At 39.0% G+C, this 15,162-nt stretch overlaps 1 protein-coding gene and 1 pseudogene across 6 annotated transcripts in view; both read left to right on the top strand.

Moving 5' to 3' along the window:
* Positions 1-15,162, top strand: part of CMSS1 (cms1 ribosomal small subunit homolog) — a 430,962-nt gene that overhangs the window by 397,858 nt on the left and 17,942 nt on the right. For all 6 annotated transcript variants that reach the window (XM_066241796.1, XM_066241795.1, XM_066241794.1 and 3 more), the window contains 2 exons: positions 3,775-3,834; positions 4,876-4,978. In XM_066241796.1, coding sequence (XP_066097893.1) covers positions 3,775-3,834; positions 4,876-4,978 — 163 coding nt within the window. The remainder of the gene's footprint in view (positions 1-3,774; positions 3,835-4,875; positions 4,979-15,162) is intronic.
* Positions 5,170-13,571, top strand: LOC136312153 (aldo-keto reductase family 1 member A1-like; annotated as a pseudogene).

Here is a 15,162-nt window from a genome sequence, read left to right as displayed (position 1 = left end):
CGCAACGAAAAACTAATGATTGATGCTTCTGTCTCTCCGTTCCTGTCTGTCTGTCCCTGTCTATCCTTCTCTCTGACTCTCTCTCTGTCTCTGAAAAAAAAAATTTTTTTAATTTTTAAAAAAAGATGCAAAATGGTATTTGTTCAATCTAATAGAAAGTTTTAGTTGTATTTTTATTCATAAGGCTAATTGTTGAGTATGCATACTTTTTAGCAGATTCTTCAAGGAGTAAGAATCCCTAATGAGCATAGGAGTTAAATAAAAATTAAGATAAACAACACATTTAAAAATGTAGATACAAGCTGTGGCCAGATCGCATCATTGATTAGAGCAGTGGCATGAAGCTCAGAGGTTGCAGATTCAATCCCTGCTCAGGGCACATAACAGGAAAAGATTGATGTTCTTGCCTCTCTCTCTCTCTCTCTCTCTCTTCCTCTCTAAAAATCAACAAATAAAATTTTTTTTTAAGTATAGATATGAAACATGAACATATTCAACCTTTTTTTTTTTTCTTTTCATTTTTCTGAAGCTGGAAACAGGGAGAGACAGTCAGACAGACTCCCGCATGCGCCCGACCGGGATCCACCTGGCACGCCCACCATGGGGCGACGCTCTGCCCACCAGGGGGCAATGCTCTGCCCATCCTGGGCGTCGCCATGTTGGGACCAGAGCCACTCCAGCGCCTGAGGCAGAGGCCACAGAGCCATCCCCAGCGCCCGGGCCATCTTTGCTCCAGTGGAGCCTTGGCTGCTGGCTGCGGGAGGGGAAGAGAGAGACAGAGAGGAAAGCGCGGCGGAGGGGTGGAGAAGCAAATGGGCGCTTCTCCTGTGTGCCCTGGCCGGGAATCGAACCCGGGTCCTCTGCACGCTAGGCCGACGCTCTACCGTTGAGCCAACCGGCCAGGGCCGAACATATTCAACCTTTATAGATGAGAATGTAGCTTTAATAAGAAGCTTAGTTTTGTTGTTCTTATCATGGATTTTTAAATACAGTTTTATTTTTAGATAGGTTTTGGGTCTCAGCCCAGACTTTTTCAAGCGAACTATCTAAAGATAGAAACGATTCTGCCTTTTTGCTAGGCTGACACCTTTCCCAGGTGACTCTTCAGCCTACTATCGTTTGAAATATACTGTGTTATTTATAGTTAAGTTTAAAGATATTGCAAAATCCTTAAAACAATTTATTTTAATTAATTTTAAATTTATGATACAGCCTGTAACTCTCAGGCAGAGATTGAAGAGAAGAAGTGTCGTCATAAACTCAAACCACAAACAGATTGGGTACCATGCCTGCGATGAGCTATTTATATACTACAAGGGATATCTAATACCGCTTTTGGAAAATGTCAAGGGTAGTCTGATTTCCTTTTTCTGTTACAACTTTATGCTCTCTAAAGGCTTGAGAAGCTGAAAAAACAGCCTGTTCTCCGAATTTTTATAATTCCTTTGTGATACACTTTTTTTTTCTGATACACTTTTTTTTAATGAACATTGGTTTTAAGACACAAGTGCACCGTCCGTTTCTTTTCCAAAAGGATTGTCCTTAGGGAAATGACAGCGTGCGTTTCCACACGAGCGAGCGAGGTCTGGAGCTGCGACTCACCGAGCCAGGCCGGCTCCAGCAGCGTGGAAGCGCTGCCCTCAGCTCCGCAGTCACCCTGGAGGAGGTGACTGCGCTTCACCGCTCCTTCTCAGGGGGCGACTGTTACGAGGGCCTCTTCTCAAGGTTTAGCTGAACGCTGGTTTTACTGTGGCTCGGTGGCCAGTTTTTCTTTCTAGCTTTTTGTTAGAGTATACCTTCAGCTTTGGAAAGACGTGAGATAATAGTGTAACCTCATGGAACATCATAAACCTTAATTCGCTGGAATTGTAGAGCCAAAGATCAGAAGAAGTCGTTTGAATTCCTTAGTGAGTTTACATTATGTTATTGCTATGTCAGAGTTCAGTAATACCGGTAGACCAGAATGTGTGGTCATGTGTTGTCTTAGGGAGGAAGAAAAAAAAAAAAACTGTAAATGTGTTTAAAATATTGTTATAGCCAAAAAGAACAGGTTTTCAGGCTCAGTGCCGAAATGAAGCCAGTCTGATTTACAGTGATAGAAGGCACCAGTGGAAGGTTGTAGGGAAAAGGACCGTCACTCCACGGATGAGACCGAGGACACGGGAAGTTGATGCTCGGTGAGAGGGGTGACATACCACAGGTTATTTGGTACAGGCTCAGGAAGTGGGCATAGATAAGGTGGATCTAAATGATAAAATAGTTTTCCTATTTCTGTTTGCCAAGTGTGTAACTTGGTTTTGATTTGAGGTTGTTTGTGTCTGTAAGGCAGGAACATGGCTTTTCAATTAATACGGTGCACTGTACATGGTTAATGTCATACGCATGGGCGCTTAATGAGAGTTTCAAGGCAAGCGCCACTTGGAGCTAACCTTGTCCTCGGAGAGCTGCGGTATGGTTTAGATCCGCACCGAAAGCCTGTAGGCTATCTGCAACTGAATCACGCAGCAACTTAAAAAGCAAATTCCCAGGCTCACCCCCAAGGAATTCTGACTCACTATGAAAAAGGGAGTCTATCCCAGAAATCAGTATCTTTTGTAAAGCTCTCAGGTGAGTCTGATCAGATCCAGGCTTAGGAAATAAGCTTTAAAGACCAGTGAAGACTCTACAGCCCTACTGGAAACAACATCCTCTTTGAAGTTTGTTACTCACATAATGTGTTATAAGTGCTGGGTCACAATATAAACGTCATTTAATTTAGTGGTAGTTTCCTCCCCAGCACTCTACTGGGTTTATAGACAAACTTTTCCCTATAGAAAGAAATAGGACGATAAACTGCTTTTTTATTCATCTCAGTTACAGACTTAATAACACTACATAATTGCTAGACCAGGACTGTCATTGGTTGAGCAAGTCCCTAAATATGTCACGTTGCTGTATGTGTGCACATTTTATAGTTTATCTAAATGATGTTGTGCTAGACCATTCGTTCTGTGTCTTTGCTGACAACACAGACACTGTTTTTGAGACATAGCTTTGTATCTGGTTCAGTGCTTCTAAGTGCTGCATAGTATCCAGTGATTTCATCTGTCACCTGTTACTCATCAGTTTTCTCAGATATGGACACCTACATTGCTTCCAGTTCCCAGCTATCACAAATAATGCTAGAGTAAATATACTTGTGTTGTCTCTTAAAGACCACACCAGAATTTCTTTACATTATTTACTTAGGAATGTAATGTTGGGGTTATAGGGTGGTATGCATCTTATTTTTACTACTTGCCAGAATAGCTATACCAGTTTATACCTCCACCTACAGTTCATAAGAGTTCCATCACCCTACATTCTAGACAGCACGTGGTATTATACATCTAAGAGTTGCCATTCTAATGTGTATGAAAGTTATCATGTATTAATTTGCATGCCTATGATGACTAGTGAGTTTGAACATCTCTACATAGATTTGTTAGCTATCTTAGCTTTGTCTTTACATATTGTCTGTTCCATGGATTTGAAAATAGATGCTTCATTTTTAATCCACTGAGTAATACAATAAGCTTTTATTTCACTACTCTTATAAACTATATTCAGTTAAAGTTTACTTGCTGCTGCTGCTGCTGCTATTGTTTTAAATACTAGACAAAACTTTAAAATATATGAGTCCCCAATTAACTAATATTTTACAACCTTATTCAAGAACACTATTCTGATTATATCTATTTTTATCATGCATATATTTGTAAAATTCTCTATAAAGCATGTTTCTCATATTTTTAGACTCCTGTTTCCTCAAGTGCAATGATTTGACTCATAGTCTTTCATCATACCTAAAAGAAAGTAAGTAAACTCTCATTTTAAAAAAAATTGTTCACCAAGTTATCACATTAAAACATAAATTCAGTCTCTTTAAAATAAAAACTTTCAAAGCTACATTTAAAGTTTCCACCTTTTAAAAAAAATTTTTTCACCTTAAATAGGCTTTAAATGGAAAGTTTTTAGGTCCCTCTTGATATTGATTTTTATTTATATAAGTTTATTCTTGGTTTGATCTGGCTTTGGGAATTTGGGTTTTGGTCCCATTTTTGTTTTATAACACACGAGAAGTATTGGTCTAGGAATCTAAGGAATAAACAGTGTTCTGGTCGCAGGTCCCCCACTAATTTGCTCTTTGACCTGGAACAAGTCACTGAGTACTCTCTTGGCCATGACTTTGTTATCTGAAACATAAGGAAGTAGGACTGTGTGACTTCTGTTCCAGCTATGAGACTCAAAAAGTCTGTGCATCCCTTAGAACTCAGACCTTGGGTGTTACAAAGTCTAATTTCATCTTTTCAATCTGTATTGTGTGTAGTCAGAAATACCCAGATTATTTACTTGTTTACAAGTAAATTATTTAAAAGCTTGTCATTTATTTGTGACCAACAATGAAGTGGTTTAGATATAGAGATTTAGCATTCTCCTTTCAAACCCTAATCAGTTATGATGACACTTAGCTTGAGTTTATAAAGCTTTCTCATCCTCAAATCCGGCAAATGTAACTGTAGATAATAGAATCAACTTCACTGGATTATGTGAACTAAACAAAAGAATGCGTGTAAAGTGCCCAGCACAATACCACTGTTTGACAAATGTTTGCTATTATTTTAATATCATTTCCATTTCATATGTTATGCTCAGTGTCCCTTTAAATTTAACATTATTGAAGCAGAGTTCTTTTCATCTAATACCCAGAATAACCAGAGAACGGAATCTAAACAGTGCTCTTTATATTTTATTTTACTTTAACACTACCAAAGAAATAATTGGAAAATACTCAAGTTTGGGGGCCCTATTTTGATATGTTTAGAATAATATTTCTCTTATGGTCTTTTTTTTCAGTCTGCCCTAAGTGGGTAAAGCTTCGGAAAAACCATACTGAGAAAAAATCAGTCCTAATGCTGATCATCTGCAGCTCTGCCATCCGAGCCCTGGAGCTCATGAGGTTGGAAGCTTCACCTGTTACTTCATAAATTTCATAAATGTTTTCTGAATAACTGATGTGTGCCAAATTGATACAGTCTGCAGGATGGAGATGTAACAATGAACAAAACAGAGCCTGCCCCCTCATAGAATTTATTTTCCAGTGTCAGACACAGACAATAAACAAATAAATATACAGGGAGTGCTCGGGTTATGACACAGTTCCATTCCTACGACAGTGTATAACCCGAATTTTGGTGTAAGTCGAAGCACACCCTAGCCTAAGTCACTTACCTGTCCTAACCCAGTTGTTAAGTTTTTATGGGAGTGAGTGTTGTAAACCAAGCGGGGACCTAAGAGTGTTCCAGGCAGAGGGGACAGTTAGAATGATCTGAATCATCGTTCTAAAGGGTCACTGTGGCTGCTGTGTGGAGAACACACATTGGAGAGGACAAGGGTGCAAACAGGGAGAGCACAGGAGCAATAACCAGTTAGAAGAACAAATACAAGAAAGATCTAATATAAAATAATAAGAAAAGGTAGAACACCAAAAAATAAACTGAGGAAAATCTATAGAAAGAAAAGATGAGATATAACACCTTTTTGATGGTCCGTGCTCACGCGGAGTTCCCTGCATCCAGCCAGCAACTATAGAGCCCTTCTCTGAGAGAACGAGGAAATGCAGCTTCCTGTGTCCTCCTGCACAGTGGGCAGGGGATGCCCGATCGGACTAGGCAACCGGAAGAGCAATCCTGACCATGTAAGAACAACAATTAAGTATGCCTTAAGTATAGGCTGCCGCCGCATTAACTGTGCTGCTGTCTACGGCAGTGAGGCAGAGACTGGGGAGCCCTGCAGGAGAACGTGGGACTCGGCAGGCAGTTCCTGGGTGGAGCTGTTTGGGATTCCCAGGCTCTGGAACACTAAGCACTGCCCCGAGGATGTGGAGCCAGCCCTCCGGAAGATGCTGGCTGACCTTGGACTGGAGTCTTTGGACCTGGACCTGATACGCTGGCCTTATGCCTCTGAACGGGGAGGTGACCCTTTCCCTAAGAATGCTGATGGGACTACTATCTGCTATGACTCCACTGACAATGAGGAGGCCTGGAATGCTCTGGAGGCACTGGTGGCTAAGGGGCTGGCTCGGGCGCGGGGCTTGTGCCACTTCAAAAGTCGGCAGATTAATGGTCTGCTCAATGTGGTCTCTGTGCGCCCAGATGTCCGGCGGTGGCATGCCATCCAAATCTGGCCCAGAATGAGCTGATTGCCCACTACCAAGCATATAGCCTGGAGGTGACTGCTTACAGCCCGCTGGGCTCCTGTGATGGTGCTTGGCATGACCCGGGTGAGCCTGCCCTGCTTGAGGAGCCAGTAGTCCAAGCACTGGCTGAACAGTTGAAAAATATGGCCGCTCTCCAGCCAGATCTTGCTCAGGTAGCGGGTCCAGCAGAAAGTGATCTCCATCCCCAAGAGTGTCATACCTTCCATATCCTTCAGAATATCCAGGGTTTGGGGGGGGGGGTTCTTAATAAATATGGGGGGTGACATCGGTTAATAGCATCATATAGGTTTCAAGTGTACATTTCTATGATACATGATCTGTATATTGTGTTGTGTACCCACCACCCAAAGTCACTATTCTGTCACCATATATTTGACCTCCTTTACACTTGACTACACCCCTAGCCCCATCTCTCTGGTAACCACCATATTGTTGTCTGTCTAAGAATTTCAGATTATGTCCCACATATAAGTAAAAATCAAATCATATGGTTCTTAGCTTTTTCTGACTCACTTATTTTGTTAGCATAATATCTCAAGGTTTATCCATGCTGTTTCAAATGGTAGTATTTCATCGTTTCTTATGGCTGAGTGGTATTCTGTAATATATATGTCACATCTATCAGATTACACTTTGGTTGTTTCCATGTCTTGGCCACTGTGAATAATGCTGCAGTGAAATAGGGGTGCATATATCTTTGCAAATAAGTATTTTTGAGTTTTTCTGGTAGTACCCGGTAGAGAGATTGCTGGGTCATATGGTAGTTCTATTCTTAATTTTTTGAGGAACCACCATTCTTTCTTCCATAGTGGTTGTATTACTTTACATTCCCACCAACAGTGAATGAGGGTTCCTTTTTCTCCACAGCCTCTCCAACACTTATTATTACCTTCTTGTTGATAACAGCCAATCTAACAGGTGTGAGGTGGTATCACACTGTAGTTTTGATTTGCATTTCTCTAATAGTGAAGATGAACATCTTTTCATTTGGCCATTTGTATGTCTTTTTGGGAGAAGTATTTGTGTAGGTCCTCTCCCTCTTTTAACTTGTTTGTTTAGTGTTGAGTTCTGTGAGTTCTTCATATACATTAACCCTTGTTGGAGCTGTCAGTTGTAAATATCAACTCTCATTCATTAGGTTGCCTTTTTGTTTTGTTGTCAGTTTCTTTTGCTGTGCAGAAGCTTTTTAGTTTGATGTAGTCCCACTCATTTATTTTTTTTCCTTTACTTTCCTTGACTTTGGGGTCAGATTCATAAAATATTCTCTATGACCAGGTCCATGAGTTTAGTACCTATGTTTTCTTCTATGTAATTTATTGTTTCAGATCTTATATTTAGGTCTTTGATCCATTTTGAATTAATTTTTGTACACGTGTACAAACTGTAATCTAGTTGCATTCTTTTGCATGTGGCCTTCCAATTTTCCTAGCACTGTTTCTTGAAGAGGCCTTTTTTCTCCATTGTGTTTTCTGCTCCTTTCTCACAAATTACTTGTCCATATACATGTGGTTTTATTTCTGGGCTCTCATTGTGTTCCACTGGGCTGTGTCTTTTTTTCTGCCAATACCATGCTGTTTTGATTATCATAGCTCTGTAGTATAATTTGAAGTCAGGTAGTGTAATACCTCTAGCTTTGTTCTTTTTTTCTCAGGATTGCTTTGGTTATTCGGGGTCTTTAGTGGTTCCACACAAATATGATAATTCTATTTCTTTTTAAAAAATGACGTTGGAATTTTGATGAGGATTACCTTAAATATATATATTGCTTTGGGGTAATATGGCCATATCAACTATATTGAGTCTTCCAATCCATGAACATTTTTCCATTTTGTGTGTCTTTTTCTATCTCTTTTAGTAATGCTTTTTAGTTTTCAGGATATAAGTCCTTGACATCCTTTGTTAAGTTTATTCCTAGATATTTCATTCTTTTGGTTGCAAATGCAAAAGGAATTTTTTTCTTTTACTCTTCTGAAGTTTTATGGTAAGTAGATAGGAAAGCAGTGAATTTTTGTACATTGGTTTTGTATCCTGCAACTTTTCTGTATTTGTTTATTGTTTCTAATAGGTCTTTGATGGAGTCTTTAGGGTTTTCTCTGTACAGGATTATGTCATCTGCAAAAAAGTGACACTTTTACTTCTTCATTTCCAATCTGGATGCTTTTTATTTCTTTCTCTTGTCTAATTGTTCTGGCTAGGACTTGTAGAACTATGCTGTAAAAGAGTGGTGAGCATGGGCATCCTTGTCATGTTTCTGATTTTAGAGGAAAGGCTTTCTTTCAGTTTTTCACTATTGAATATGATATTGCCTGAGGGCTTGTCATATGTGGCCTTTATTATGTATAAAAAGTAATAAAAATGTTATTTTTAAGGTACTTTCCTCCTAATCCTATTTTATTGGATGTTTTAATCATAAATGGAAGTTATATTTTATTAAATGCTTTTTCTGCATCTATTGATAAAATCATATGATTTTTATTTTTTGTTTTATTAATGTGGTATGTTACATTGATAAATTTGCATATGTTGAACCATCCCTGTGCCTCTGGGGTAAACCCCACTTGATTAGGATGCATTATTTTTAATGTATTATTGTATTTGATTTGCTAATATTTTGTTTAAGATTTTTGCATCTGTATTCATCAGAGATATTGGGCTGTAGTTTTCTTTTTTGTGTTGTCCTTGCCAGGTTTTGGTATCATGGTTATGTTGGTCTCATAGAATGTGTTAGGAAGAATTGACTCTTCAATTTTTTGGAAGAGTTTGAGAAGGATAGGTACCACCTCTTCTTTGAATATTTGGTAGAATTCATTAATGAATCATGTGGTTCAGGACTTCTTTTTGAGGGGGAGATTTTTGATGGTTGTTTCAATTTTCTTACCATTGATTGGTCTATTTAAGTTTTCCAGTTCATGATTCAGTCTAGGAAGATTATATTTTTCTAGGAAGGTAGCCATTTCTTCTAGGATGTTGAATTTGATGGCCTATCTTTTATAGTATTCTGGTATGACCTTTGTATATCTCTGATGTCTGTGATAACTTCTCTTTCATTTCTGATTATGAGTGTTTTCTCTTTTTTCCTTAATGAGTCTAGCCAGGGCTTTGTTAATTTTATTAATCTTTTTAAAGAACCAGCTCTTGTATTAATTTTTTTGTATTTTCTTTTGTTCTCTATTTTATTTAATTCTGCTCTAATTTTTATTTCCTTTCTTCTGCTGACTTTAGGTTGTCTTTGTTCTTCTTTTTCTAGTTCTTTAATATATTATATTAGGTTGTTTACTTGGGATTTCACTTATTTCTTAAGATAGGCCTGTAATGATGTAAACTTCCCTCTTATTACTGCTTTCACTGCACCCCAGAAGTTTTCATGCTGTATAGTCCTTCTCATTTGTCTCTATATTTTTGTCTCACCTTTATTTCCTTTATGACCCAGTTATTTTTTAGTATTGTGTTGTTTAATTTTCACATATTTGTGGGTTTCTTTACTTCCTTTTTGCAGTTGATTTCTAATTTCAAAGCATTGTGGTCAGAGAATATGCTTGGTATAATTTCAATCTTTTCAAACTTGTTGAGGTTACTTTTGTGACCCAATATATGGTCTATCCTTGAGATTGTTCCATGTGTACTGTAGAAGAATATGTAATCTGATGTTCTGGGATGAAAGGCTCTATAAATGTCAATTATGTCCATTTGATCTAGTGTTTCATTTTAGGCCAATATTTCTTCATTGATTTTCTGTTTCGATGATCTATCTAGAGCTGTCAATGGAGTATTAAGGTCTCCAACTATGATTCTGTTTTTGTCAATTTCTCTCTTTATTTCTGTTAGTAGTTTTATATATTTTGGTGCTTTCTGATTGGGTGCATATATATTAAGTATTATGTCTTCTTGATGTAGTGTCCCTTTTATCATTATAAAATGTTCATTTTTATGTCTTGTTATTATTGTTATGATGAAGTCTATTTTGTCAGATTTAAGTATAGCTACACCTGCTTTTCTGTGGATGTTACTGGAGAATCATTTTCTACCCTTTCACTTTGAGTCTAACTTAGTCTTTGCAACTTAGCTGTGTCTCCTGAAGGCAGCATGTGGCTTGGTGTTTTTGTTTTTGATTTTTAGTATTTGATCCAGTCTCCTACTCTGTGCTTCTTTATTTGTGGATTCAGTCTATTTACATTTAGGGTGACTATTCACAGTGCATGAGGATTTTCTATAGCCATTTTATCTTTTGTTTTCTAGTAGCTCTGTGCCTTTGTTTGTTCTTTTTCTTTGTGTTTCTGTATGTTGTTTTTGTATGATGGTATTCCATACTTCTTTCATCTGTTTCCTCTTTTTTTTTTTTAGCTATATGTCTTAGTTTTGGGGTTTATGTGTGTGGGTACCATTAGGTTATTGAAAAGAAAGTCCCATATATGCAGTAGTCCTTTTTCTTGGGAATGAATACATCTGCTCTCCATCCTTCTTTGTGAATTCAGACATTGACTCTCTCCCCTTTTATGTTTTTGTTGTCACAAATTATCCCTGTTTATGCTGAAAGTTTGTTGGTGATCTTACTCATAGTTGTGTGACATTTTGTTCTTTGTTTCAGGTAGAATAACCCCCTTGAGTATTTCCTGCAGTGGATATATTCTGGTAATAAATCCCCTCAGCTTCTATATGTCTGGAAATGTGTTTATTTCTCCTTCATAGTTAATGGATAACTTTGCTGGATATATTATTCTTGGCTGGTAATTCCTCTTTCTCGGTACTTTGAATATTTGGTTCCACTCTCTTCTGGCTTATAGAGTTTCTGTTGAGAAGTCTGATGATAACCCAATGAGCTTTCATTTATAAGCTGCTTTCTCTTTCCTTGGCTGCCTTGAGGATTCTTTGTCATTAATTTTTGACAGTTTTAATACAATATGCCTTGTAGAGGCCTGTTTGGATTGAGGTAACTACGTGTTCTGTTTGCTACTTGGATTCGAGGATCTAGCTCTTTCCATAGGTTTGGGAAGTTCTCATCAATTATTTGTTGTTGTTGGGGGGGGTATTTTTTTTTTTTTTACAGAGACAGAGAGTGAGTCAGAGAGAGGGATAGACAGGGACAGACAGACAGGAACGGAGAGAGATGAGAAGCATCAATCATCAGTTTTTCATTGCGCGTTGCGACACCTTAGTTGTTCACTGATTGCTTTCTCATATGTGCCTTGACCACAGGCCTTCAGCAGACCGAGTAACCCCCTGCTGGAGCCAGCGACCTTGGGTTCAAGCTGGTGAGCTTTTGTTCAAACCAGATAAGCTCGTGCTCAAGCTGGCGACCTCGGGGTCTCAAACCTGGGTCCTTTGCATCCCAGTCCAACACTCTACCCACTGCGCCACTGCCTGGTCAGGCAATTATTTGTTTGAATATGCTCTCCATCCCCTTCTCCTTCTCTTCTTCTTGTATGCCTATTATCCTTATATTGCTCTTTCTGACAGAGTCAGGTAATTCTCATAGAGTTCTTTCATTTTTTTTTTATACTCAAGTCTCTCTCTTCTTCCCTCTATGTCATTTCTACATTTCTATCTTTGATATCACTAATCTTTACTATGTTGGTCAGTTCTTTTTCCTGTGCTCACTAGTTCATTCTTGATTTCTTTTATTGAGTTCTTCATCTCTAGCATTTGTTTGGTTCTTTTTTGAAGTTTCAATCTCTTTTGTAAAGTATTCTTTTTTTTTCCGGAGTGCATTAAATTGCCTGTCTCTATCTTCTCGCCTCTTGTTGAGTATTTTCAGAACTGCAGTCTTGAATTTGCTGTCATTTATATCACATATTTCCATGTGTGTAAGTTTGCTTTCTAGAGACTTTTTATTTTCTTTCTGAGTTGCCTCACTGCCTTGCTTTTTCATGGTATTTGATGGGTTCCTGTCTAGGCATCTGTAAGAGTGGTTCTTTTCTAGCAGATTACTAACAAGATGTCATTTAATTATTTCCCAGTAGGTGACACTGAATCAGTTTTTAGATCTATGGAATCCTAGTGCCGACCACACCCCTGCTCTCTGGCTGCTACCGTCAGTGTAGCAGTGATGCTGGGCGTGGGGGTTACTGGAGGAACCCAGCAGCCTTCTTTGTTTCACCCTTCTGGTAATAGTGACATTGAGCCTCCCCAGGGTCCCCCATGCCTTGGTCTGGGACCAGTCACAGAGTACACTCTTTGCTCAAGGAAATTAGTGATTCTGTATTACCAGTTTTTGGTTACCGCATAATGTGCTCCACAACCTGACACCAAGGACAAAGGGTAGTGGGTTCTGGGAGGCTAGCCACAGGGGCTCTGTGGCTTTGTTTTTCTGCCTGGAATGCCCACCCCCAGACAACCACAGCAGCACCCCAGTGCTGTGTCCCTGCTCACATCTCTGTGTTCAGTTGCAGCTCATGCTACTCACTCATGTGTGAGTGCCGACCAAGTCTCTCTGCTCCTCCTGTGTGTAGGAAGCTCCAGTCATAACTGAGTTTCTACCCTCTCTGGGCTAAGCCCCACCCATCATACACTCAAGGCTGTGTCAGTTGTTTGTCTCAGCTTTTCTCCCTTCTTGCCTTCCCTGTTTGTTCCTACTTAACCATGATAATGTGCTTAAATGCACAGAGCTCTCAAGCATGCCTGTACATTGAGCTGGAAATCCCTTGTTAGGTTGTAGCTATTCAAATTGTTGAAATTTCCAATTCAACAGGGTAGAGACAAAGGGGATCTCTCATGCTGCCATTCCTCTGGCATCACCAGAATGTCCAGGTTTTTTACCTCACTCTTGGCCCAGAAGAGATGAAGCAGCTAGATTTCCTGAAGAAAAAAAATTGGTGATATATCTTGCCCCTGCTTATGGTGTATGGGAAGAAGATCCTAAGAAATGAAGGTCATCCTCTTGTAACACAGGAGGTCCAGACCTGGAAAATGGATCCAGTGTTGTTGCGGGATCCCAAAAGGACACCACAAGGAGAACCAGGTGGAGCAGACAGAGCCTTTATTACTTACATACAGGGCAGCACCAATGGCGGCCAGTTGGTAAAAGTTCCATGCCTCGCAAGGTGGGGTCACAGTTTAAATAGCTAAGCCCTGAACAGTTACTCAAGTGACTTTTTGTCTACCTGCAAGCAAGCAGATAAGCATGGAGTAAGGGGAAGAGTATGCACTGTTCTGTATTGTCCCTCCTTAATACATTTCTGGTGACTTAGTTCCATCGTTCTCCTAAAACCTTAGTTTCAGTTTGACTGCCCTTTATCTCATGGCTCTGGTGACCATGGCACCATATAGCTGGAGATGGGGAAGGGCCGTGTCTAGCATTGACTCTCCACCTCTGTACCCCTTTAATGACACATACTGAAACGTCAACTCCCTTGTTTCTTTTCCAACTCTCCAGCTTTGAGGTTCTGCCACCTCACAAAGAGTGATTTAAGAAAGCCAATGGAACATCAAAAAAATAAAGAAATATATTACACAAGTGATGCAGAGGACCTTGAACAAATAAAAAGGCATACCATATTCTTGGATAACTAGACTCAGTGTTGTAAAGATAATCTACAAGTTTCACAGATTCCCACTGAAACAATAAAAGAATTGTTTTTAAACTAGATGAACTATTTCTATCATGAGAAAAAAATCAACTCTCAGGGAAATTCTAAAAAAGATACTAATGAGCAGATACTATACCTATAGTATCAGATTTTTAAAAAACATAAAGTCTCAATAATTAAAACATTATAGAACTGGCACATATGTGACAGATCAAATCGACAGAACAGAACTGAAAGACCCATATGTATTATATATGAAAATGTAGCATATGACAAAGGTGACAAATCAGTAGGGAAGGATGGGTTATTTAATAAATAGTGCTGGAAGGACAGGGCAGCCATCTGGAAAAATAAAGTTGGATCAATATCTCACTTCTTATACCAAGATAAATTCCAAGTGGACCAGAAATTTTAATGTAAAATTGTGTTTTAAAGATAATTTGTCAGCACTTTATTAACTGCTTTCACGTACTTTTCCGTTTGCTATAGTTTTTGTAGAATAAACTAACAGGCTTCCACTGGATCTGGGGCAGCATTCAGCTTTCAGAGAAGAGCCATCCGAGTTTAAGGGGACTTACCGAGACTCACCCTCTCGCAGGCCCAGGCTCTGTGCCAGGTTTTGACACAAGACAAAGAAAGGAAATTTTAAGTCCTGAAGAAAGAGAGACTTTATCAAGTAGACTAAGGTGCAAAAGGAGACATTCACTAGTTATTTAGCATCTATTTTTCGAAATGAACTGATCTAATCATGAGTTTGGAAAAGTAGTCATTAAGCTTGGTTAATAGTCTTTCAAATTCTCCCCATTAGGCACAGACAAAAGTGTTTCAACTATTTCTGCTCTAAACATAACTGATCTTCAAGACTCCAACTGCTTCTGGGAAGCTGTATGTCCAATCCTAGTTTATACTGCCTTCTCAGTGTTTTAGAAAGTACCACCACAGGACTTATTTCAAGTTCAGAGGCTAATGGCACGGAAGTTGACTTCAAGGTGGCCTCTTGAAAACAAGTTGTCAAATTGATTGGAGTGTCTGCTATACATAAATGCCTTCCTGAAGGGCATAAAAGCACTATGTTGTCACACTTCATTTACCAATTCTCAGTGTTTTTCTGTGTCTGTGGTAATACTATGATCCATTTCGATGTTAAGTGATTTGCAAAAGGCGAATTTTGAGCAGGCACAACGAGTTCTATTCATAAAGCCTCCTGGTGAATAATTCTAACTTTTGTAAGAATATCTGTTCCCTTGAAAACCATGAGTTAGGTTAAATATATCCCCTAAATTGTCTTCCAGTTAATTTTGCCGCGGAGAAACCTTATGTACAAGTAAAAAATCAAGTGCAACAGAACTTGTATAACATGATTCACTACTTGCAAACTCAGATTCCTACTGGTCAGTAGTA

The sequence above is a fragment of the Saccopteryx bilineata genome, chromosome 8, assembly GCF_036850765.1.
Source record: "Saccopteryx bilineata isolate mSacBil1 chromosome 8, mSacBil1_pri_phased_curated, whole genome shotgun sequence".
Lineage (NCBI taxonomy): Eukaryota > Metazoa > Chordata > Mammalia > Chiroptera > Emballonuridae > Saccopteryx > Saccopteryx bilineata.
This window is presented reverse-complemented; position numbering and strand designations above follow the sequence as displayed.